Source organism: Montipora capricornis, chromosome 8, assembly GCF_036669925.1.
Source record: "Montipora capricornis isolate CH-2021 chromosome 8, ASM3666992v2, whole genome shotgun sequence".
Lineage (NCBI taxonomy): Eukaryota > Metazoa > Cnidaria > Anthozoa > Scleractinia > Acroporidae > Montipora > Montipora capricornis.
This window is the reverse complement of record NC_090890.1, coordinates 7,039,624-7,062,123: the sequence shown is the minus strand read 5'-3', so window position 1 is coordinate 7,062,123 and position 22,500 is coordinate 7,039,624. Positions and strand designations below refer to the sequence as shown.

Below are 22,500 nucleotides of genomic sequence, written 5' to 3'. Positions count from 1 at the left end.
ATGGCTACTGATGGTGTTACACAATACTATAGTCCTCTCCTTAACAGATCCAACAGTTAATAGCTTTTAATTTGATTAGAATTCTCTACAGATATGTACAAAGGTAGCGTAATGTTCTTGCTATTAACATGTGTTCTTAACACTAGTGCATCCCAAAACAAAGTTAAGAACAGCCGTGATGCTTTTGCTCTCATTTAATAGCGCTTATTAAGAATATTTATATTCTCACAGTTGGACTGGAACGAACCTTGGATGAAGTCTCATGCAGAGGAAATAATTTACATGTACATCTGAAAAGTTCTCTCACTTCAGCCTCTCCTTCGTGCTCATTTTTCAGTGCAACAGTGAGAATATGAATGTTGCCATTTCTGTGATGACCACATAATGTATTGGAAATTTTTACTGCGAGCATTCAAGGACAGGTGTAATTATGACTAAGGTAACCTATTTTGAAGAATTACACATTATTAAAAGTTCTATGTCACTATAGCAGCAGCAAGTTCCGATACTACAGAAAACTTTAATAACATGCTTGCAAAACTGATATCTGTTTTTTAAGAATGGAAGCAGTTTTAACTACAAAGCAATAAGGTATACATTTATTATAAACTATAGTGAGGAGAGCTGTTGACTGGCTCAAAGAGTATTTCTTTCCATAATTGATTCAGATATTGATGTATACACACACTTTGCATGTTTTGCAGATAAACGTTGCTGTGATTAGTGATGCTTGTATGAGTTTCTGTGGTACATTCCAATCTGTGATGATCAGATAATGTACGGTATTGTCCATTTTTGCTGGGTGGTTTCAACAACAGATGCAGTTATCACCAGGCTGATCATTAGCAAAGTCCATGCACATTGACACTTTGTCACTAGTAGCAGTCGCTTGTAATATCACAGCAAACTGGTAAAATGCTCAAATTTTGTTGTTTTTAAAACCAAACCCATCTTTCAATAAAATTTGCAGGAACAGCTGGGTTTGATTCCCATATTGTCAACATTAGCCCAGTGCTTTTTAATCAGGGAAATTACATTTATCTGACATCATGGAATGACACTCATTTTTTACACTCCACTGCAAAGCAACACCTCCTTGGTTTGGGAATATTGTATGTTAGCAGGCATGTTCATATTGTTTAGTAGCATTGCAAGTGAAACTAGATCTAAGTGACCCCAGCTTGAACACAGACGGTCCTCTGACGCCAGCCATGAACTCTCAGACAGCGACCCGGGTATGGTTCCTGTAACATCCTAACAGTCACGATAAAGTAAGCTGCTGAACTGTATTCAGCCTGTATTCAACAAAGTTGACAACTTTACCTGTGTGCAATGACCCGTTAGAATGTATTGGGCATGACCTGGGATTGGTTGATCATCACGGCTATGTGGGTCTCGGGAAACGCGAGTGTGGAACAAGCACCAAGTGGAGCGCGCGAAACTCTCCACCCAGCTTGGGGTCCCATTGGTGGCATCTTTTGGCCATCCTTCCTTATTCAATGTTTGTTTTAGGAAACAAGGGGCATGAAGAGAGGTGTTGCTTTCCCACTGACTTTAATGTGCAACTTCAACTACAAACTCTGTGCATCAGATGTCTCTTTGATAGCTCCAAGAACAAGCCACTGGAACATTACACACATAATGTTCTCCTAGCTTTAATTGGCAGTTTTTTTTTCACAGTTTTATGTCATATTATAAGGGGCAAACTGTAACTGAACACTGACTTATCTGTCACAGAATACGATGTTGCTCTCCTTTTTGCAATGATCCAACAGTTAATTTGATTTTGACTAGGGTTTTGCGCTCCTTAGACTGGTCAAAATATTCTCTTAATATATTTTTAGTAAAAAGAACTACAAAATTGGCATAGGGTTACAGGCAAGTCTATTTTAGCTTTATTTTTAATAACATGGGAATGCGCTTAACGCATAAATTTACTGTCTTTGTTCGTTTCTATGCAAAATGCTGTCATTCCTTGCTCCTTCTTTGAACACATGCGCGTGGGCTGACAGTAAAGTGAACTGGAGAAGTTTTGTTCCAATTCTGGGGTCATCGAATAACAGATCGCTCTGGAGTAGCTAAAGTTTAGTATACTTAAGGGGCAATGACACCATCAATGTTTTTATCACGTGTTTGGACGCTGGGGAAGAGTGCGCTTTGCTTACCCAAAGGAATCAGCATAATATTGAGCTGTTTTCTTGTGATTTCTATATATGCCCTTGATCGAGTGGATGTCATCGTCTCCACTCAGCCATTAAGGATTTTTTTAGAAATTTTTATTTGTAAATACCACCAGATTAAAGGGACATATATTTTTGTTCACTTTAGAACTGAACGAAAAAAGGTTCAGATTCAAAAATAAAAGATTACAGTTACAGAAAATTACACCTTTTTTTATCCCAATGAGCACACATGATTTTCCCAGGGCTATATTTGATCAGTAACTGTCCACTCCTAATCACATTTCACGGTTATATGGAAAACTGCAGTGTTTTTTTCTCACTGTTTTCTTATTGGACTATTGTAACTGAAGAGATTTTGAGTTTCTGTTTTTTCCTTATTCCGTTCCGTTCCGTTTCGTTCCGTTCCCACTTTTCCATACGCCCTCAGTTGTTGGCTACCTTGGAAGATGTTGTTACTGGCATACGTTGATCAAACGGGTGATCTTTTCGGTTTTATTTTGAGTGCCGTGCCTTGCCTTGAGTCATCCCTCAATAGAAGGTGAAACATTTACGAAGTTCTTGGACCACGAATAAAGAAATGAAAATCAGGAGCTGACAAAAACATTGATGTTTGGAACCAAAAACCCCTTGTAGTGGAAGGTAGAGATTTTATGCATTAAATATCTTGAAACTCCATGGGTAGAAATTCAAGTCTTCCGTGATATCTGTGTACAGTATGAGTTGGCTTTTTAAACTTCCTTTAAAGGCAAACATTGGTACTTAAATACTCCGTGAGCTGGATGGTAACAATGTCTGATGATGATGATCTGTATTTTGAAGACAATGTCAAGTTTCTGCTGCGTAAATCATTGAATATTGTGCGGCAACAGAACTTATTAGGAAAACTCCGTGTACTTTTTCAAGCATTCTTATGTTGTAACATAGCACAAACAAGGCTTCACTCACCACTTTAGCAATTAGAAGTCCATACTGACAAGCCATTGAAAACCAGGAGGAAGTATTTTCGATTTTAGACATTCAGCTGGACATTACCTTAGTCTCGTCTTGTTTATTGTAGCGCTTTCTTGAACCAGCTAAAGTCGACTGACAAACAACCCCTGGTGTACTTGCAACTTTCTCCGTCATTTTTCATTGAATCCCATTTATATTAAGCTTCAAACGCGCCACTCCAATAGTTGACTACAAAAATCGTCTGGAATTCTTAGCAATTTTCAGGAAGAAGTTGGGCACATGACTTTTAAAGATTTGAAATCAAGTTTCATAGGAAATGGCATCTCTATTTCACAGCAAAAGCAAGTACGGCAGATGTGCGTTGAAAATTTTGAAATATCTTCACGTTGAATTGTGCTTGAGTGAGAGGGGAAGGTGACGGTAGAATAAATTAGTTTTTTTTTGTTCTGTATTATCATTCTAGAAGCCTGTTTCGCGCCTTCATGCGTCACTCCATAGTGAATATGTGGTTAGGAAACTCGACAAGTTTCTTTGTCTTATGTTTTTGTTCGCTGTTTCGGCCCCGATTATGCATTGACCGCACATTTTTCCTAAAAGACAGCCAATCAAAAGTTTGGATTAATTTCGCCCGATGTGAAGGAATCCGGTAAATATGAGGCTTTGGAATACGGAATTCAGGGCGTGCAATCCGGAATCGATTGTGTGCAATCCAGAATCTATAGATTTCGATGCAACTGCATTTGACGTATTTAACCTGAACATTTAAAAACCCACCTGTTTACTCAGGCGTATAAATAGTCAATAATAAACATCTATTTTTTGTTACTTATTATATGTAGTTTAGTTAGTTCACATGATCGACAGGTGCTTTTCAACGAAAACAAAAGGAAAAGGTTGCATAACAATACAGTTCAATTCCCGTAGGATTGGATCGGAACTCCAACATGGCCGCCATTTCATTGTTTGGCGACTCCAACATGGCGGCAGTTACTTCATGCGAAAACCATGAATTCTTGGTAGGCAGTTACAGTCGTCTATTTTTTCACGTTGCCACGGTGAAGTGTGTTGTTTTGTAGTATGGAAAGAAATGTGTATTTTGAAGTGCGGGTTATACATGAAAGACTGAAGTGATCTTTGAACTTATCAGGAAAATTTAAGCATCTGTCTCATAAACACCTAAAGAAACCGGATTCGACCCATGTCCACTTGGATGCCGGGGCAAAGCTCCACCAAATGAGCTATGAAGCCACACAGTTCGGCACAGAGTCAATTTGCTGGGCCCACGTGTTTCCGTGAGAGGACTAAATTAAGGAAAGAAAGTTGTATTTGTATTTTTCAGTACGTTAGTTTTGGACTGTGTGGGACTGTCTATCAAGGGGTGTGTAGTGCTATGGAATGGGTGTTTAGGGCTACGTAGCATTGTGTATAGCTGTTTAGGGCTATGAAGCGCTGTGTATGGTTGTTTAGGGTTTTGTGCCTATGGGCTGTTTGGTGCGTTGTTTGTGTTTATGGCTATCACTTCAACACACTTTTCTACCTTATTTTTTCTCCGTAATCGTCCCAAATATATCGTGTTGTTTTTAGAACCTTTTGATTGAAATTTCACTTTTTTTGTTTTGAAAGACGGGAAAAGTGGTCATACTTTGATCTGTTACCGAGCAGTGAAAGGGAATCATGAGTTCGATACAGGGTTGACGTCACAGACTGTACTTCTTTGAAATATAATTTGTGACGTCAACCCGGTATTTGAACCCATTCCCGTTCATTGCTCGGTTATTGATCAAAGTATGACCGCTTTTCCCGTCTTTCAAAGCTAATAAAAATGTGAAATTTCCATCAAAAGGTTCTAAAAATAATGTGATTTATTTAGGACGATTTCGGAGAATAAATAAAGTAGAAAAGTGTGTTGAGGTGAGAGGCAATTTAAAGGCTACATTCTACTTTGTATGGCTATGGAGAGCACTGAGTGGTGAATGAATGAACATTTTAATGGCTTGGGTGTGTGAATTGGTCAGCGGAGTTTCAAATAAAGGAATAAGTACCTTATGTATCCCTTACAAGTGTTGCACCTTGCTTCCGATCGCCATGTGGAAGACGACGAAATACAAATAGTTCACGCGATTTGTTGGCGCTTGGCTGTATACAAACTTGAAACCTTGATCTACAAAATTTTGGCGCACAAAAGATTTTGGTGCATTGAATCACCTGGACCAATTTAACGGTATCAAGCCTACGAACCTTCGACGTATGGTAGTCGCTGCTGTGTCAGCATTTGAGAACAAACCCTGGACGATATTTTTGTTTACCTTTGACATAAAAACATGAACAGAAAGGCGACAAGCGGCAGAGGTGCGGTTCCCACGGTGGAGCAGATCAGTTTAGATTGCATAACTCAGGTGTATAGCATATTTTTGTGACTGTACTTCATGAATTGCAAGCAAGTGATAAGGTAATTAGATAAGCTCCAGTACAATTAAACTACATGTACTAGTAATTATTGCCAGTGACTTGTTCAAATCGATCTCTGCATTCTATCGGATTACAAAACGATACAGACCTGTATTCATAACTGGTAACAATACATTTAAAATTATTTCATGAAGTTGTAGTTAAAGTTGACTGAGCCATTGAAAACTGGGATTATGCATCGCTACTTGTCCTCAAATGCTCAGTATATTGTCGCTGAATATTCCCCAGCGTAATCAGAGGAGAAGGAGTGGACTGGGTGGATGGAAGAATGCTGGGTCACATAGCTTTAGGCTAATGCTGGGCACCCAGACCAAAAACAAGACAAAGTTTTTAAGTGACAATGACATAGGCTTGCATACAATACAAACTGCAATGGTAATGAAATTAATGATAGCCAGCTTACAACATCAGCAGGCACTGTCATGCCTTGGCATGGACTGCATAGCGGCAGCCAGAGGCACCATAGTATGCTTTCTGTTTCGACCTTGTTGAGCTGCATCATTGCTGCAATTGCAACAGCGATTAGCGAGATAGTTATCATTGTAATTTACACAGTAACCCTTATTATCCACAAAGTAGGCAGGTGGTAAATACTTTGATTGCACCTCCTTGACCACATACTGCAAGTATGAATATAGAAACAGATAAATACACACATGTATAAAGAATATTACTGTAACATAAAGAAGATGACTTTGTGTTGAAATGCGCAAGACAGGGCTTGAGGAAAGGTAGAGGGGTTTTTTTTTTTTTGGTGGGGGGGGGGGGGGGGGTGGGTGGCTTGATAGCTGCTTAAACTGGGTAGAGTGGATATTCAACCTGGCTAAAATGAGGCAGGTAAAAACAGATTCTATAATGTTAGACCGGAATTGATTGACAACGTATATTATCAAATTGAGATGTTTACTCATAGGCAGGCTATCCTTGAAACGTAAACCTTTGATGCTTTAGTAGTTGGGTTTTGGCTTAACCCTCTTACACCCGAGGGTTTTCTTGTTATCAAGTTAAAAAAAGTTACTGCCTTGTCTTAGGTTAGGACTAAAATCTGTATGTGCCAGCAGTTACCACTTGTAATAACAAATAACCCGATTCCTTGAAATGTGACCTGTATCCTGTAATAATAATATTAATATTGCTCCAATTTAGGAAAGCTCTCAGATTTACTAGGTTATGATTACAAAAGTGAACTACCAAGCCAAGTTGTTTGAAGCAGGTAATTAATTGACAATTGATGTGGGTGCATGATTAAGGAAAAGGTTGAGATTGCCATCGTGGTAATTAAACCTGTTTTAATGCGACCCTGTTTGTAGGAGCCTTGTCCGGGTGTCTCATATTTTGTCCTCCTTTATACCTGTAGCTTGCAAACCAATATTGGGCTCTTGGGGAAGACAAGAAAGCATATAAACCACAGGTACCACACAAGCATTGTTTAGCTTTGTCTAGTAAAATACCTGAAGATGCAGGGGGTCTTGTACAAAATTAAAGAGAGTAGGGAAGCTCACCAGGCCCGAGTTGTTCAAACGATGGATAGCGCTATCCGCCGGATAAATCACTATCCACTGGATAACTCAATTGGTTTTGCTAGTGTTTATCCAGTGGATAGCGCTATTCATCATTTGAACAACTGGGGCCAGAAAGTTATTGTAGATGAAACTATTACAGGTCTGACAGAAGCTCTACTTAGCTCTAATGAGAAAATGTTCTTAAACGTGTAATTGCAAGTTTGAGCAACAAAACTTGATAAAAATGTCACCTTGTACAATAATGTTCCTACAGCTGTAAATGAATTGTTTCTTCCTTCAAAGGATCAAGGTTATGTTTGAAAAACATTAGCTCTAAGGAAAAATCAGTGAAGTTTTCGAAGCCATCCCAACCCCATTCTCCTGCATACAGTATAATAACAATAAAGGCTAAAACCCATGGATGCCTGAACTGTCCCCCGTGACCACTGACAAGGACCATCTGCAGTTAGTCTCACTTCCAGGAGTCAATGGGTTACGGAGACTGAAGTTCAAGCTCCCAAGTGAAGTCTTATATAACTTCTCAGTCGTTATATAATTTTCTTTTTAGAACATTAAAATAACATGATATTAATTGGCCACTGTAAAATCTGTACTGCAGACCAGGGGTAATGTGCAGACTAAGGAGTGAAATGCATGCTGTGGAAATGATGTATACCCTTTACTACTAATGCCAAACTTGGGCTAATGTCAGCATTAGACTAGTATTCCATGGTGTGATTTTATACTTAGTCTGCATTGTACTCTTGCTCTCTGAAATTTTGCTTTGACAGTAATGTATTCTTTTCTGTACAGATTGTTGATGATATTTGCAGAAAGGAGCTTGAAGGATGCAAGTATGGTTTGTTTAATTGTAAGTTTAAGCTCTTAACTGGGGTTAATGGGCCCTAAGGGAGTACTACCTGTATTTTTTTTCCTCACTTGTCCCTAGTGTACTCTACTCTCCTCACCCTTGCAATCAAGGCTTGTCCAGTAGTCAAAAGCTCATTGTTTAGGTCAAAGTACTTTCACTTTTACAATGTTAAAGCGGTTGCCAAAGCTTCCAGTAATTTTCCACAACATCACACGATTCTCACCTGTTTCGCCTTATGTAAACCCCTCATGCCATTAGTCAGCCACATTTCAGCTTTGCTCTTCAAGCAAGTGCCTTGAGTTGCACTCTTTAAGATTGCATTTTTTCCCTAGGTGCACATATCGTGCCGAAACAACGTAAATCTCAAAGCAGCCAACGCACTACAGTTCCGCCTACCACAGCTCAGTCAAATTCCCTTGCCAACTCTGCAGATGCAGTTCAAACAACGCAGTACGCAGCAATGCCGGCCGAAACGCTATGTTTCTTTCGTCCCAGCGCCACCTAGTACAATCGGGGCCACGGCACCAGCTCATCGCTTGCCTCTAAGCGAACGATTCTCAGGCCTCCACACCCACATCTACCGGCCCCGCAATCATGCTGGATCAGCAGTTGGCCTCCATGATTGCCTTTATCGTGGAGCAAAAATTGGCAACCTTCAACTCCGCGAGCAACTCGCCATCAAGCTCAACATCTGGCGCTGTTTCAACTGCTCAGCAACATCTGCCAGGCGTTACTAGCCTTGAACCAGATCCCTCTCTTCTACCGGTCCGCAATGGCGGACAACAACAGACTCCATCCTCTGTGGATTTCTTGCTGTCCTCCTCTCAGCAAGATTTGAATCTTGGCACACCGGAAGACACAGTCTTTCTGCATACCAACTACAGAGTCCCTTCTATCGCCAGCCATCTCTCCAACAGCTGCATCACAGCCATAACAAACGGTGAGTACCGTACTTATTCAGCTATAAGCCGAGCGATTTTTACACAAATTAATCCTCAGTCAATTTGGGCAAATTTGAAGCCGTAGAAGGGGTCTCAGCTTATAGCCGAGTATTTTTGATAAAAATAATTTTCTCAGCAAATTAAAACAGTAACAAATGAACGTGTATTCACTTACAAGCCGAACTAAATTACTTGTAAAATGAAGAGAAGTTGTTGTTGGTGTAATATGGATTTTTATTACTTGGTGGCTCGTAAAGGAGCCGTTCGTGTTGTTATGTGATCGGGATCGATCTTATTGCTGGTCTTCTTCCTCGCTGTCTGTCTCGAATTCGTCGTCCATTTCCTCGTCTTCACTTTTTTTTTGTTCTGGAATATTCTCGTCGAAGACTGCATCGTCTTCTGTGCCGTTGAGTGCGTTATAGAGGTGCAACAAGTCTTGAACGAACATCTCACCAATCGCCTCGGAAATATCGCGCCAGGCCTGGTTTACCCTTCGAAGGAACGAGGAGTCTGGGAATGAGATTGCACCATCACAGATTGTGTAAACAATCTTGTCACATGACACCATAGCAAACTTGAGACAAAAACGCAAGTGGATTTCTTCTTGTAGCAGCATTTTCCAAGCAAAAAAACCGTACGCGTTAAAGGGAAAATCTTACCTTGAATTCTTTGCTCTGACAACCACGCCAAAGATCGTTGATCGAGCTCGGGATACGCTCCTTGATAAGCTCCCCGTTGAGCAGATTTGCCTCATCTTTCCTCCAGCCACGGAACCATCAACTCGCTGATGCTGTATTCTCCGGCGATCTGGGAGTTATTTTCTACAACTTCTGCTTCGGCGACTATTTTAAGTTTAAAGGCGAGGTTGTAAGGTTTCCAGTCGAATAACTTTTTATAAAACGCTTCGCTTGTACGAAGACACGTTTCGTCACCTCACAATCACGTCGCTTGTTTGTTTCTTATCTTTCGTGTTCATTTGATTGCTTTGAGTATAATTTTTCAGTCAATGTCAATTTGTATTTTAAATTACGAAAATTCCATAGTCAATAATACACATCAAGACCTAAAATGGGTCTCGGCTTATACATGTAGCCGAGTATTATGCATTTACAATTCGTGTCAATCAAGTTGATTTTTTCCTTAAGAAGTTTGGGGTCTCGGCTTGTAGCCAAATAAGTACAGTATGTGGACCTTGCTAGCCTTCTTCCTTTTTCGTCTCTACTACGAGACCACGTTACCGCTAACTCCCAGCTTAAACCACAAGTAGGAAATGAGGGTCTCACTATACCCCTCCCATCCCAGGCTAAGCACCCCAAAATTACTTCCAAGGATAGGCCGATGGCTCGACGCTTTTGCCATTTACTCATCTGTACTCCTCTCCTCCTACCCATCTGAGGGGGTGGACCTATTTGCCTACCAGCAATTGATACGTAAGTCAGCCCGTAAGTTCCCCGGTATGGCATGGTATTTGTATGGTATGGAATTTCGCCGAAGAGCCTCTCACAACCTCTCCATTAACTGGAGCCAAAGGGATGTTCAGTTGTACCTAGACACCTTTACCGGCATCCCAAAAGCCATACTTTGTAAGGCCTGCAGCAGCTCGGATCACGTAACCGATTCCTGCCCCCTTTCCCCCAGGTCTACAGACTCTTCAGGCTCCAAGCGTGGTGACCTGTGCTTCAACTTCAACAAAGGGGTTCCCTGTGCCCACTGCCCCTACACTCACCAATGCAATAAGCCCGGATGCACTGCAGCCCACCCAGGAAAGGACTACCAGACTCCTCAAGCTCTGGACCCACCCAGTCAAAGACTAGCCGCTCAAGCCATTCCAGCCAAAGCCACCATTGAATACTTTTCTAAGCTGTCCCCTACCACCCCTATTGACCTTCCCCAACTTGCCCTTTATCTGCATGATCACCCTGACCGGGCATCTGTTGATACTGTCCTCACTGGCCTCTCCCAGGGTTTTAAAATTGGTTTCCAGGGTCCTCGGGTCCTCATTTCTGCTAAGCAAAATCCACACATCATAAGCACCAATCTCCTGAAAGAGTTACAGCTCGGTCACACTGCTGGCCCATTCGTTTCTCCCCCTTTTCCCAATTTTCGGGTTTATCCCATTGGGGTTATTCCAAAAAAGCACTCCACCGGGTGGAGAACCATTTTTCACCTTTCCTTTCCCAAACATCAAACCACTAGCGTTAATTCCCACATTAGGCCAACCGACTACTCCTTACACTACATTACCATAGATACTGCCATCTCAGTCTATTATTCAGAACATTGGTGAACTGGGTGCTTCATGTCCAAGTTGGACATCAAGTCAGCCTTCTCCAATGTTTTATATCATCTTATCAGTTTCTGTATTCACACACTTATCAACAACACAGAAACGGATCAAAGAACTGTACTATGCATTTACCGGTACACGAACTCGCACCTTCCAGATCTGTAGTACTTTGTCTTCACAACTACACTATAGCGACAAACATGCTCAACTCAACACAGTTCTTTCCATTATTCACTTCTGTATGATTGACCATTAATATCTATGTGTAATAACCAAAACTAATCCTAACCTGACCCTACTTTTTCTCTAGGCTTACTGTAAACTCCAAAAAAGTTTCTTCAATCCATTTGAGTGCGTATTCAACCTACTAGGTAAAATTAGGATCACTAATTTAACCTAGGTTAAAACCGATTCAAACTGAAAACGGATTTTACTGGCAACAGTTACACCGTAAATCTGCCACTCCGAAGGAGCTCCAGTCCCTGATTGGTACCCTACAGTTTGCCTGCAGGGTAGTGTCTCGGGCCGGGCTTTTCTGCAAAGAATAATTAGTTGAACAAAGGGCATCACTAACTCTCGCTGGCACATTATTCTGAACAGGGAATTCCACTAGGACATTTCAATGAGGTTAACCTTCCTTAACCATTGGAATGGAGTAAGTCTTTTCTTAGGGGGTGACATTCTCTCCTCGCCTGACCTGCAATTATTTACGGACGCCTCTGGGTCCCATGGGTATGGTGGCTATCTCAATGGAGAATGGTTTCAGGCTCCTTGGCTCCCTCAACACCTCGTTAACCCCACCATGGGTATCAGCATTGACTGGCAGGAACTGTTTGCAATTTACATCGCCTGCTACCTCTGGGGCCCTTCGTGGTCAGGCAAACATATTTCTATGTGGCCTGCCAGTTGTCTCCATCATCAACTCCAAACGCTTTAAGTCCCCTAGGATCGTGGACCTCGTACGGTCCATTACAATAATTTCTTACCTTAGAACACAACTTTTCCTTTACTGCTAGACAAGTCCCTGGGCTAGATAATACAATAGCTGATTCTTTGTCCCATTTTCGATGGACTGCTTCTGTCACGTGGCTCCCAATGCCTCACCCTCCTGCGACTACTGCAGCTGCTGCAGGGATTCCTGCCTGGTTAATCAAGGTACTGGGCCGCTGGTCTTCTGACTGCTATGAACGTTACATGAGAACTCCTCAAAAAACACTGCTGGCTATCCCTAAGCAACTGACAATGAACTGAAGTAATAATAATTATTGTAGGTTAGACCCTTCTTTGTTGTCTACCTGATGACCAGTATCATGACTACTAGGTACTCTTAAATATGTCTCTTACTAATTTAAACAGTAACGTTATTCTTGGGTGGCATCAGAAGTTAGACCTGGTTCCCTAAAAGCTGGTTCCCTAGCCCTGCATTTTAAAATACAAGTGCAAACCAAACGAGGCGTAATGGGTTTTTGCTCCCCCTGAGGGCTGCGCTTGCCTATCTCGTATACTATTTCTTCTACATGTGGCAGTTGTTATTCCAGCCAACATCCACACAATTTACTGTGGGGTGATTGTGTTCCCCCATTCTTGACCAGAACATTTTGGGCTCACACAATTGTGGCAGGGAAGTGCACCCTGGGCTGCACGTGCATGCACTTTACCCCACAGTAGGTACAGCCCTCCTTGGCAATAGGTCTGGATTGCTTACTCCAAGATGGTACAACTCACCATCTGACCTATTCTCCTTCCAGAAGGGCACCCCTCTTCTGGTCCACCCTATGTTACATTCAAACGTAGGGTTGCCTCTAGAGACACCGCTACTCTAGTGGGTTCTCCTAGGGACACTGCTACCCTAGGGGGCATAGAGTCTGTCTTCCCTGCCACCCAAATTTTGCCAAAAGATAGTGATTAACATAATAATTATAATTGATTTAAAAAATAAATAGATAAAAGGAGAATTTGTGTTCCTCCTTTTCTAGTTTCACAAGCCTTGCAAAGGGTGGGGGGAGGGTTAATCATTATTACCCTCAGTTGCCCATGCCCCTCTCCTGGACATGCGAATATCCCCTGCGGCTTTCCCCCTTTTTATGTTACTGACCCTTAGGGACTCATTAAATACACTATAATTTTTTGTGCATACTCGTAATTACAGCAATACCCTCATTTTATTTGTTGGCACTATTTAAGAAGCCATAAATCACAACACCATTTTGATTTAATTTTTTTCCTTGTTATCAGGTTTGCTGTAAAGCGTATCATGCTCCTAGAGTTCAGGTGTGTTTCATAGTTGTATTTCTCCTAATAAGTTTTATTATCATTCAATGGATTTTTTCCTTCCGTTTCCACGTGACCTGCAAATAACTGTCTACAAATAGTGTTTTGCTGCAAACAATATTTTGCTCATGCGTAATTGAAACCACGCTCTTATATGAAAATGGCATTTCCTGAGCTTTCAGGAAAAGATTTAATAGTTGGGAATAATTTGTTTAAAAGAAAGTTAACTCCGTCATCGAATGATAAAATAATTATTGAACTCGGTCGAGCAGATCAATGATTTGTCTAATATCATGGGTGACAAATTACCCCTTAATTTAGGCACGAAATTTCAGCGTTAATTTATAATTTCACATGTGAAATTACAAAATTGCCATGGTAACATCTCTTGTATCTCGATCAGAGCCAAGATGGCATCTAGATTTAAGACAGTGACCATTGAAGAAGTTACAAAATTAAAAGAAGCGGCAGAAAATTTAAATACATGAAAGGGCACAATTAACTGGGTGAGAGTTTTTGAGAAGTGGTGCGACGAAAATAACCTTGAGAAAATCCTGGAGATGATTCTTCCAGAGCAGTTGGATAAAGTACTTGAGCAATTTTACAATTATGGTTGTGAGCGTAATTTGTCACCCACGACATTAAAAGGGAATCAAATGGTTTTCTCATGAAATTAGGAAATAATTTCACTTGCGTTTTGTCAAAATTCTGATAATTTCCCTAGCCTAAAGGCTCGGGAAATTATCAGAATTTTGACAAAACGCGGGTGAAATTATTTCCTAATTTCACTCGTCACCATTTGATTACACATACAAATACAGTAATTGATCTGCGAGACACTGACAAATTACGATAGTTTGCTCAACCTCGTCCAATAATTGTTAAATATTTCGCTTTACAACCTTTGGTCCTAGTGGGTTCCCCATTGCCAAATAAAATCACCTGGCCTTAGACAGAGTAAAGTCTACAACTAGCTAATTTAGGGGAGAAAGTGTTAAAGAGGATGTACTGTAGTTTTTGAGTGGATGTACAGTAATTATTGTTTTAATTGATCGATTAAATTCAAATAATAATACTTGTATTATATCTATACATATGTACAGGTGTATATCTATATTATAACCATACTTTGCCATATAAAAAGTTCCTTTGGTCTAAAGGGATACAGGTGCTTTATACATGTACATGTAAATCAGTTTATTATTATTATTGTTATTATTATTATTATTATTATTAAGAATTTTTTATTATTACATTTTTTATTATTAAAAAAAATATTATTATTATTATCATTATTATTATTATTATTATTATTATTAACTATTATTAAAGAATAATTTTTTGTTATTATAGATACATTGAGAACAGGGTATGTGTCTGGTCTAATTGTAATATAGCAATCTGTATGCAAACCTTAATAAACCTATGTACATGTACATGTAGACCTACATTGTACACTGTAACCCAGGAATATTGATAGTGAGTGGTGTATGGTATTAGATTAATTAAGTACATGTAGCTTACAGTTTCTTAAAATAACAAAATGCCCGGTAATTAACTACTAATTTATTTATTAGTAATAAATTATTAGATTTTAAAATCATTATAACTTCATCAGGACCTAAAGGGGTACATACCGGTATGTATGTGACCTAAATGTCATCTTTCTGTTGAATGTGAGTCTGTCATGTAATATTACTGAATTTGTTTACATAATTATTTCTTTCTTAATTATCTGTTTCTTTTCAGTCAGTACCTTGAGAATTATTTGTGGAATTTAACTTTGAATCCAGCAAGGTGTGTTTGTCTTGTTCAAAATTTCTGTTTTACAATGTACATTCAGTACACTACTGTAGTCCTTGCCCAACAGAAATTCAAAATTGTCAGATCAAGTTTCGATATCCATAATGGTTAGATCTAATAACAGGGCTTCTGATAGGATGCGGAAAAAATTTAAAGATTATGCAGAAATTTTTGGCCATATTATGCATAAACATGCGTTGATTATGCGGAAATTACACCGGATTATGCGGAATTTTCAACAATTTATGGAACTAATAATTAATCCCGTCCAATGTATTTACATGCTTATGGTAAATCAGGACTCGAAGTTGCGACCAATACAGTCGCATTTTCGGCTGATTTTTTTTTCTTTTGCGATATCGCCAATTTGCAACCAGCTAATTCACCGTTACAATAATAGGGTTAGTAATTGGCATTTTGCCGAAACTTTTGCTTAAATAAATAAAGCGATAAAAAAAATAATTTGTTTCTTGTCATGAATTTTGTTTCAATTTGGAGATATGGAGCAAAATTGTGATGTGGTTGAACCATGATCCATTCCCCCGAGCATTCACCAGCATTTTCAGCAATTTTTTACACATACGTATTGCGGGCTCCTATTTTGTTTTGTACAACTTCATCGCAATGATTCTGCCTACTTTTACAAATGATCAATTTAATTTACGACCATAACTTGTGGCTAAATTTTCATACCTTGTTTGCATCTTTTTTTAAAAATTCGAGCCTAGGGTATGTTATGAAAACGGTTTAACTAGAGTCCAGGCTCACTTTGATCTTGCGAACGAAATGGCATGTTTTCCCCAATGTTCAGGGAAAAAAAATAAGCATTTCAAAATAGTCAATCTCTAATGGCTGTTATGTTTGTGAGGATGGTAAGCAGCTGCTTTATCACTAATTTTCTTGTATCAAGTTGAAAATACAAGCAATTGACCTGTCCCAATCTCAACCATAAAAACCCACATATAATTCAAGGTATGAACTGAGAAACTTAATAAGTAATTGTTTATTTGTTCCCAAAGATTGTTTTCACAAAATAGTGATTTGAGAAAGCCCAATAGATATTGCCCTTCTAAGCTAAAATGTAGTGGAAAAAATCCTGGGGAAATGGTTCTCAAAAAGAGTTATTATTTTGGGATTAATTGAAGTTATCATTATTCATTCTATCCTTAGAGGCCACTGCAGATCATTTAATGATGTCCATTATAGTGATGGTGAATGAAAAATTTAGAGAAGGAGTTCCTCCATGGGAGGTAGCCATCATTTTTTTAAAATACTTGTATTTATTGTCTTTGAACCTTACATAATCTTACATATAAGCAAAGATCGTATTTCAATCAATTTTGTTTTTTTCCTATGGTCAGTCATTATGTGGATACAACAGTTAGCAGACCGTTGCAGGATGTGACCCCTTTACCCAAGCTGCTACAGTGACTGAAGTCGAAACCTTGTGCACTACTATTTTCTTCTTTGTTTAGACATTCAAACGAAACTCGCAACATTTCCATGGATTTTTTCAGCGCTTTATGGAATTAAGTTTGTCAGATGAAGAGGTACATGAATTTTATGATTGATGACTGTTTTCATTATTATCACCATCATTTTGAGTACTGAGAATAAACAATAATGTCTCTTTTTTTCAGACCATCTCAATCAGAGAACAGTCCATCATCCTGGTGTTATTAATTCATTGTTTTAATAGTCTGGTATGTGGACTTTTATTGGATCAATAATATTATTATTATAAGAATAAGAATAAGAGTTATGCTAATCACCATCCAAAAAGTATGCAATTGGGCAGCTCAACAAGGTTGAACCAAAAGTATACTATGGGGCCTTTGGCTGCCACTATACTGTTCATGTATGACCTTGGAGCATAGCTTACAGCCAGCTAGAATCAGCTGTATGCTGCTTTTTTGCTGAGGGGGAAAACTGGAGAACCCAGAGAAAAACCCTTGGAGCAGAGTAGAGAACCAAAGCAAACTCAACCCACTTATGGCACTAGGTCCGGGAATCGAATCTGGGCCACATTGGTGAGAGTGGAACTTACTCTCACTACTGCACCAACCCTGCTCCCCATTGATGACCCAAATAACACATTTACCCCCTAAAGTGACTGCCATTGACGAGTAAAATTGTCTGGTGTTAGACAGAGAAAAATCTGTGAGTCCCACTTTCAGGACTGAAAAGTTAATAATTTATACAGGTGTATGGACATGTTCAGTTGGGATCAACTCTTTCAACTGCAACTGGTTCAGGTGGAAATGGTACACCGTGCCCCGACAGTGAGTGAGTCACTTTCTGTCGGGTTTCCCAATACAACACTTTTCCAACCATTTTCGGAAACACTGTGATTCCTGGGAATAGTCATTAACTAGACTTCTCCATGTTGACAAGTTAAGAGAAAACAACATGGCTGAAGCCCACAGCCAACTTTGAAAAGCTTGCATAAACAACAGTGGTGGCTGCTCATGCTTTTTCAACCATTTCAACCTAGTTTTATGCCGGCTGAAAACGTTGATCAACCAAACCAACTGAAAACAGTTTTTTCCCAACAGAACTTGAAAAAACCCAACCAACCTAAAATGGTTGATCACAGTAGAACACAACCTAAATGTGTACATGTAATGTCTCATCTGATGGAGTAATGTAGGCTAATGTCACATTGTGAAAGGAAAAAAAGAACAGAGTTAACATTCAAGGGAACAGTTTGCCTTTCCCCCAAATTTTTTAAATTTAAAACAAAATGGGCATTATCACATTGAATCTTGAGTCTGTTTTGCTGATCTTGCACATTTCAAAACTAGATCTAGCAGGGTTGAGCACAAAATAAATATAACAAGAATCATTGAAGTTTCCAATTTTTACCGGACTGTGACTTAGACTGTGCAGAGCTGAGCACAGATAAATATAAATAGCCAGACAACAGAGATACAGATCCTCTTAAGGTGTTTGATTCTTTCTCTGTCTTTGTTAAACCCATAAGTTACCAGAGAATTTTCCATTTGGTTTCAGTGTTCTACATAACAGCACACTTGGTTAAATATTATTTTAGAAATACAGCTCACTTTGATTACGGCTCAATGGGCGAAAGATTGTTGTCAGAGTCCATTAATCGTCGCTTTTAAAATTTCCAGATATTTATTTTTCCCCGCCTGTCTTGTTTATCCATCTTGAGCTCCATAAAGGTATATTTTGTTTAAAGGTCCACCAAAACGCCATTTTGCATTCCAATGACTTTAACGCTATTGCAGCTTAATTAAATATTCTATTGTGTCCACCAGAGAAATCTACACATTTCCACTACCCCCTCAAACCTAACAAAATACGCACAAAAGACTCTATGCACAAAGACACCACTTAGCAGGGATGTGACGGGAAAGACTTTTACCGACACGGAAAAAAAAAAAAGGTACAAAGAAATTCCACCCATTTTCCGACTTGGATTACCATACTGGCAACCCAGTAATGATTTCATCATAAGCAGCACCTGTTAACTAGCTAGTAGTGTTGTTTGCCACAGCTGGACATTGTCCCATGACTGTTTTGAATACCTGTAACCTTTATGAAATATTGTCAGATAGGAAAATATAAGAAAGAATATCACAAATATGTAGGCAATAGGCAACTTCGGAAAATACCATAATACTCTTTGTTTGCCCGAAAAAAAAAAAAAAATTTTGCATAAGCATTGTTTTTGTTTTCTCTTAGGACAATTGTAAGTCCCAAGAGAAACTGGAAACAATTCTTATGCAAAATTTGGGGGGATAAACGGTCGCCTGGTTGCCTGGGGCGCCTTATTTGCGAGTGCGGGCAACCAAATTTCTGAACAAGTAGCCCGAACGGGCGCCTTGCTTCATTCATCGTCACTTTCTTGTAAATATGATCCAAACTGGAATTAATTAATTCTGGGCTCTTGAAAAATGACTCGCACGACTAACTTTTAATGTTGGAAGCCCGAAGGGCTCCCGGACAATTTTCTTAGGCAGCAGCCTTGCAGTATGCATTTAATAATTGGGAGTTCCCTAATGCACATTCAAGGACTTACTAGTGCACCAAATTTACGGGTCTGATTGTCTGGCTTTTAAAACAGGGACAACCTGGATTTATTTTTAAATTTCGACAACTGCATATGTGGCATTTTCCCCTCTAGTTTTGTCCTAGATTGCGGTTCTTCCACTAGACATGTTCTTCTGATAAGATTGACGTGATGCTCTGCTGTATTGGGTGGGTAGGGAGGGAAGTGGGAATGTGTTTTACACTGTATGTAATCCGTCTTACTTAATATCATAAAGGCAGAATTTAATTTCTTTACAACTCTTTTTTTAAGGCAATAGTTCTAGTTGATGAGACCATTATCCGTCCACACTCCGTCCTAGGGCGTTTGAGATGTGAATGGGTTAAGCAGTCAAAAACTGTGTCCCCTACATTAAAACTGTTGAGGATGACAAAAAACGAAAATGTGCAGTTCTTCATTATAACTTTTTAGCTTTCTTATAAGTATATCCTATTTTTCATGTATTCAAATTCACAAAATATGTGATGAATCTGGGATTTAGAGTTGTCTGATTGGAAAATCAATCCAGATTTTAACATCAACACCTAAACATATAAGCTCTGAATGTTTGGAATAATTTGTCCAGATTTGGAATTGACACTTCCACAAAAAGTCTGTAAAGCATAAAGTTACATGCAAACACATCTAGCTTATATAGAACTTTTCCTCTTAAGGGAGGGAGGGATTTTACTTCTCAATGGCGAACCTCTTGGGAACCAATGGGTTGATGGTCTTTCGTACCTTTGTCATTCTTATGGCAGACCTCTTGCTGAGCACCCCTCCACCGGTGAAAGCAGAATTGCGAAAACAACAATACCACCCTTATCTTTTCCTCTTCTAAACATAATATTATTCTGATGACCTTTGAATTTCATAGGTAATTTTGATTTAGGAGTTATTTTTCTCTGTATTTTAATTAAGCGTTGAACTTATTTGGTATGATATTGTCTAAAACTTTATTACTGTACTTGGGCTTTCCAGGGGAAATGCAAAAGGTTAAATTTTGGCTTTGTTTTTTTGCATTCCATCACAAATTGTACTCAAGCTTGTGAAGTGCATGCATGAGGTTAACTAAAGTACATATGTGCATGGTTGTGCAATGGCGGATTCATCTTTTACAGAGCATGCGCAAAGTTAAAGCCAATGTGCAGATGTGATGTGGCATTGAATGAATTAAATAAAGTTGTTTAAAGTAAGCATGAATACGTGTATGGTGTCAAATACGCTCAAACCACATACAACTGCACACACGGTTTGCGGTAGAACCACACTTAAAGATGCCAAGCGTTTTTAGAACGCGTCAGTAATAATATAATAATAATAATAATAATAATAATAATAATAATAATAATAATAATAACTGTGAACTTTACGAGAAATCACTTTACGAGTGAACATTTATGAGTGAATATAATGAGAATCATTGCCATCACTCCAACCTACCTGCAAATAATAATCTAGTCGACATTTCTACTGCATTTCTTTTCTCTTTGTTCAATTTCATGCAGGTACATGTATGCCTCTAGTTATTAAGAAAAACACTGCCTTTTCCATGCAACCAAATCTTTGGATTATCTCTCCATTATGTCTTTTGCAGGATGTGGTGGCAATTATCACAAAAAGTGTGCTTACAAGATACCAAACAACTGCTCAGCTTCGAGAAATCGTGCTAACACCACCTTGAACAATGTTCCTTATTCAAACACTCTTCCAAGGCCTGCATCTCAGTCTGGTGGCTGGGGAGATCCACCCTTACTCCAACATTCTAAGTCCTTGACTGACAGCCTTCCTTCGCAAAAACATGGAGTGGGCGGCCTGTGAGGATAGAGCCAGCTCATTCAGGAAGAATACAAGTACCGCACACCTTTGCCATTCATTCTTACAAAAGACCAACTGTCTGTCAGCTTTGCAAGAGATTGGTAGGTTTTGTGTGGTTATTTTATAATTTTTAAGGCATTAAAGTGATTGGCACTATAATGATGCAAGTGCTACTTTGTTTCTTACATGCTGTATTTCTTTATGTTTTTAGTTGAAAGGGTTGTTCCGTCTGGGAGTAAAGGTAATTTTGTAGGATTATTTCTGTTTATTGGCACACTGAGATTTACATGTATGAGAAACAAAGTCCTGTTAATGCACTCAAGAAGGAAATCACAACCCTTGCCCACAAATGTAAAGCACAATCAGACAGTGATGAGAACGGAACAGACTGTGCTGGAAATATTGTCTTATTTTCATATCACTGTTACCCTTTTGGTAAAAACATTTGAATTGGTTTCAATGTTACAGGGTACATGGAAATTTCCATGGACCCTTTGGGTATAGAATTTTTGAATTGGTCTCGATGTTACGGGCTACATGTACTACATGGAAATTTCCATGTACCCTTTTAGACAAGAACTTTTATTTAGTCTCAATGTTACAGGGTACATGGAAATTTCCATGACCCTTTCAGTATAGAATGTTTCAACTAGTCTCAGTGTTACAGGGTACATGGAAATTTCCATGTACCCTTTTGGACAAAAATTTTTGAATTGGTCTCAATGCTACAAGGTACATAGAAATTTCCATGGACCCTTTCGGTATAGAATTTTTGAGTTAGTATCAATGGTACGGGCTACATGTACTACATGGAAATTTCCATGTACCCTTTTAGACAAGAATTTTTGAATTAATGTCAGTGGAAAAAAATACCGTATGACCTGTCATTTAATAATTCTAAAACCTTGAGTTCGACCTTGAGTTTGACCTTGAGCGGTTGCCAGTCACGTAAGGCACATTGAAAAATTTTGACGGTCACTTTCACTGGTAAATGGAATTGTGTAATTCTAGTCATTCCTTTCCAGTATCGTTTCTCACATGATGGGTGTCGTTTCCACCATTAGGCAAGAATGTTGCGCACGCGTTTTCTTCCTTTTCTTATCTACCGCTTTTTGGTCTTGCTTCCTCAGGAAATTCAGCTGTCGGAAATTCTTTCGGTCGACTCCAACATCGACCAGTTTCAAACAGATGCCACGAGAGCGCCGCATTGCTTCGAGATAAAAACAAGGGATATGGTCTTTTATGTGGGGCAAGTGGAAGATGAAGAAGAAATTCCAGACCCTGATAGTGGTATTGGCTCAGTGGCGGGGCAGGCCGAGGCAACCGTGACTCGGTCAGCTCTAATGCCCA

At 39.2% G+C, this 22,500-nt stretch overlaps 2 protein-coding genes across 6 annotated transcripts in view; both read left to right on the top strand.

Annotated features, from left to right (window-relative positions):
* The window catches only part of LOC138059330 (3'-5' exoribonuclease HELZ2-like), a 349,076-nt gene that overhangs the window by 143,309 nt on the left and 183,267 nt on the right, over window positions 1-22,500 (top strand). The window lies entirely within an intron of this gene.
* LOC138059335 (RNA helicase aquarius-like) overlaps window positions 5,153-22,500 on the top strand; it is a 17,746-nt gene continuing 398 nt past the window's right edge. Inside the window, exons 1-11 of one of the 5 annotated variants that reach the window (XM_068904917.1) lie at window positions 5,153-5,530; window positions 6,961-7,014; window positions 7,919-7,959; window positions 13,440-13,475; window positions 15,225-15,272; window positions 16,449-16,528; window positions 16,754-16,828; window positions 16,919-16,981; window positions 20,930-21,251; window positions 21,362-21,391; window positions 22,281-22,500. The exon at window positions 22,281-22,500 is cut by the window's right edge and continues 398 nt beyond it. In XM_068904917.1, the coding sequence (XP_068761018.1) occupies window positions 5,456-5,530; window positions 6,961-7,014; window positions 7,919-7,959; window positions 13,440-13,475; window positions 15,225-15,272; window positions 16,449-16,497 (303 nt within the window). In that variant the 5' untranslated portion in view covers window positions 5,153-5,455 and the 3' untranslated portion in view covers window positions 16,498-16,528; window positions 16,754-16,828; window positions 16,919-16,981; ... (1 more) ...; window positions 21,362-21,391; window positions 22,281-22,500. Of the gene's footprint in view, window positions 5,584-6,960; window positions 7,015-7,918; window positions 7,977-8,308; window positions 8,917-13,439; window positions 13,476-15,224; window positions 15,273-16,448; window positions 16,529-16,639; window positions 16,829-16,918; window positions 16,982-20,929; window positions 21,252-21,361; window positions 21,392-22,280 lie in introns of those variants that run through there. The other 4 variants (XM_068904918.1, XM_068904916.1, XM_068904919.1 and 1 more) reach the window with 4 other exon arrangements.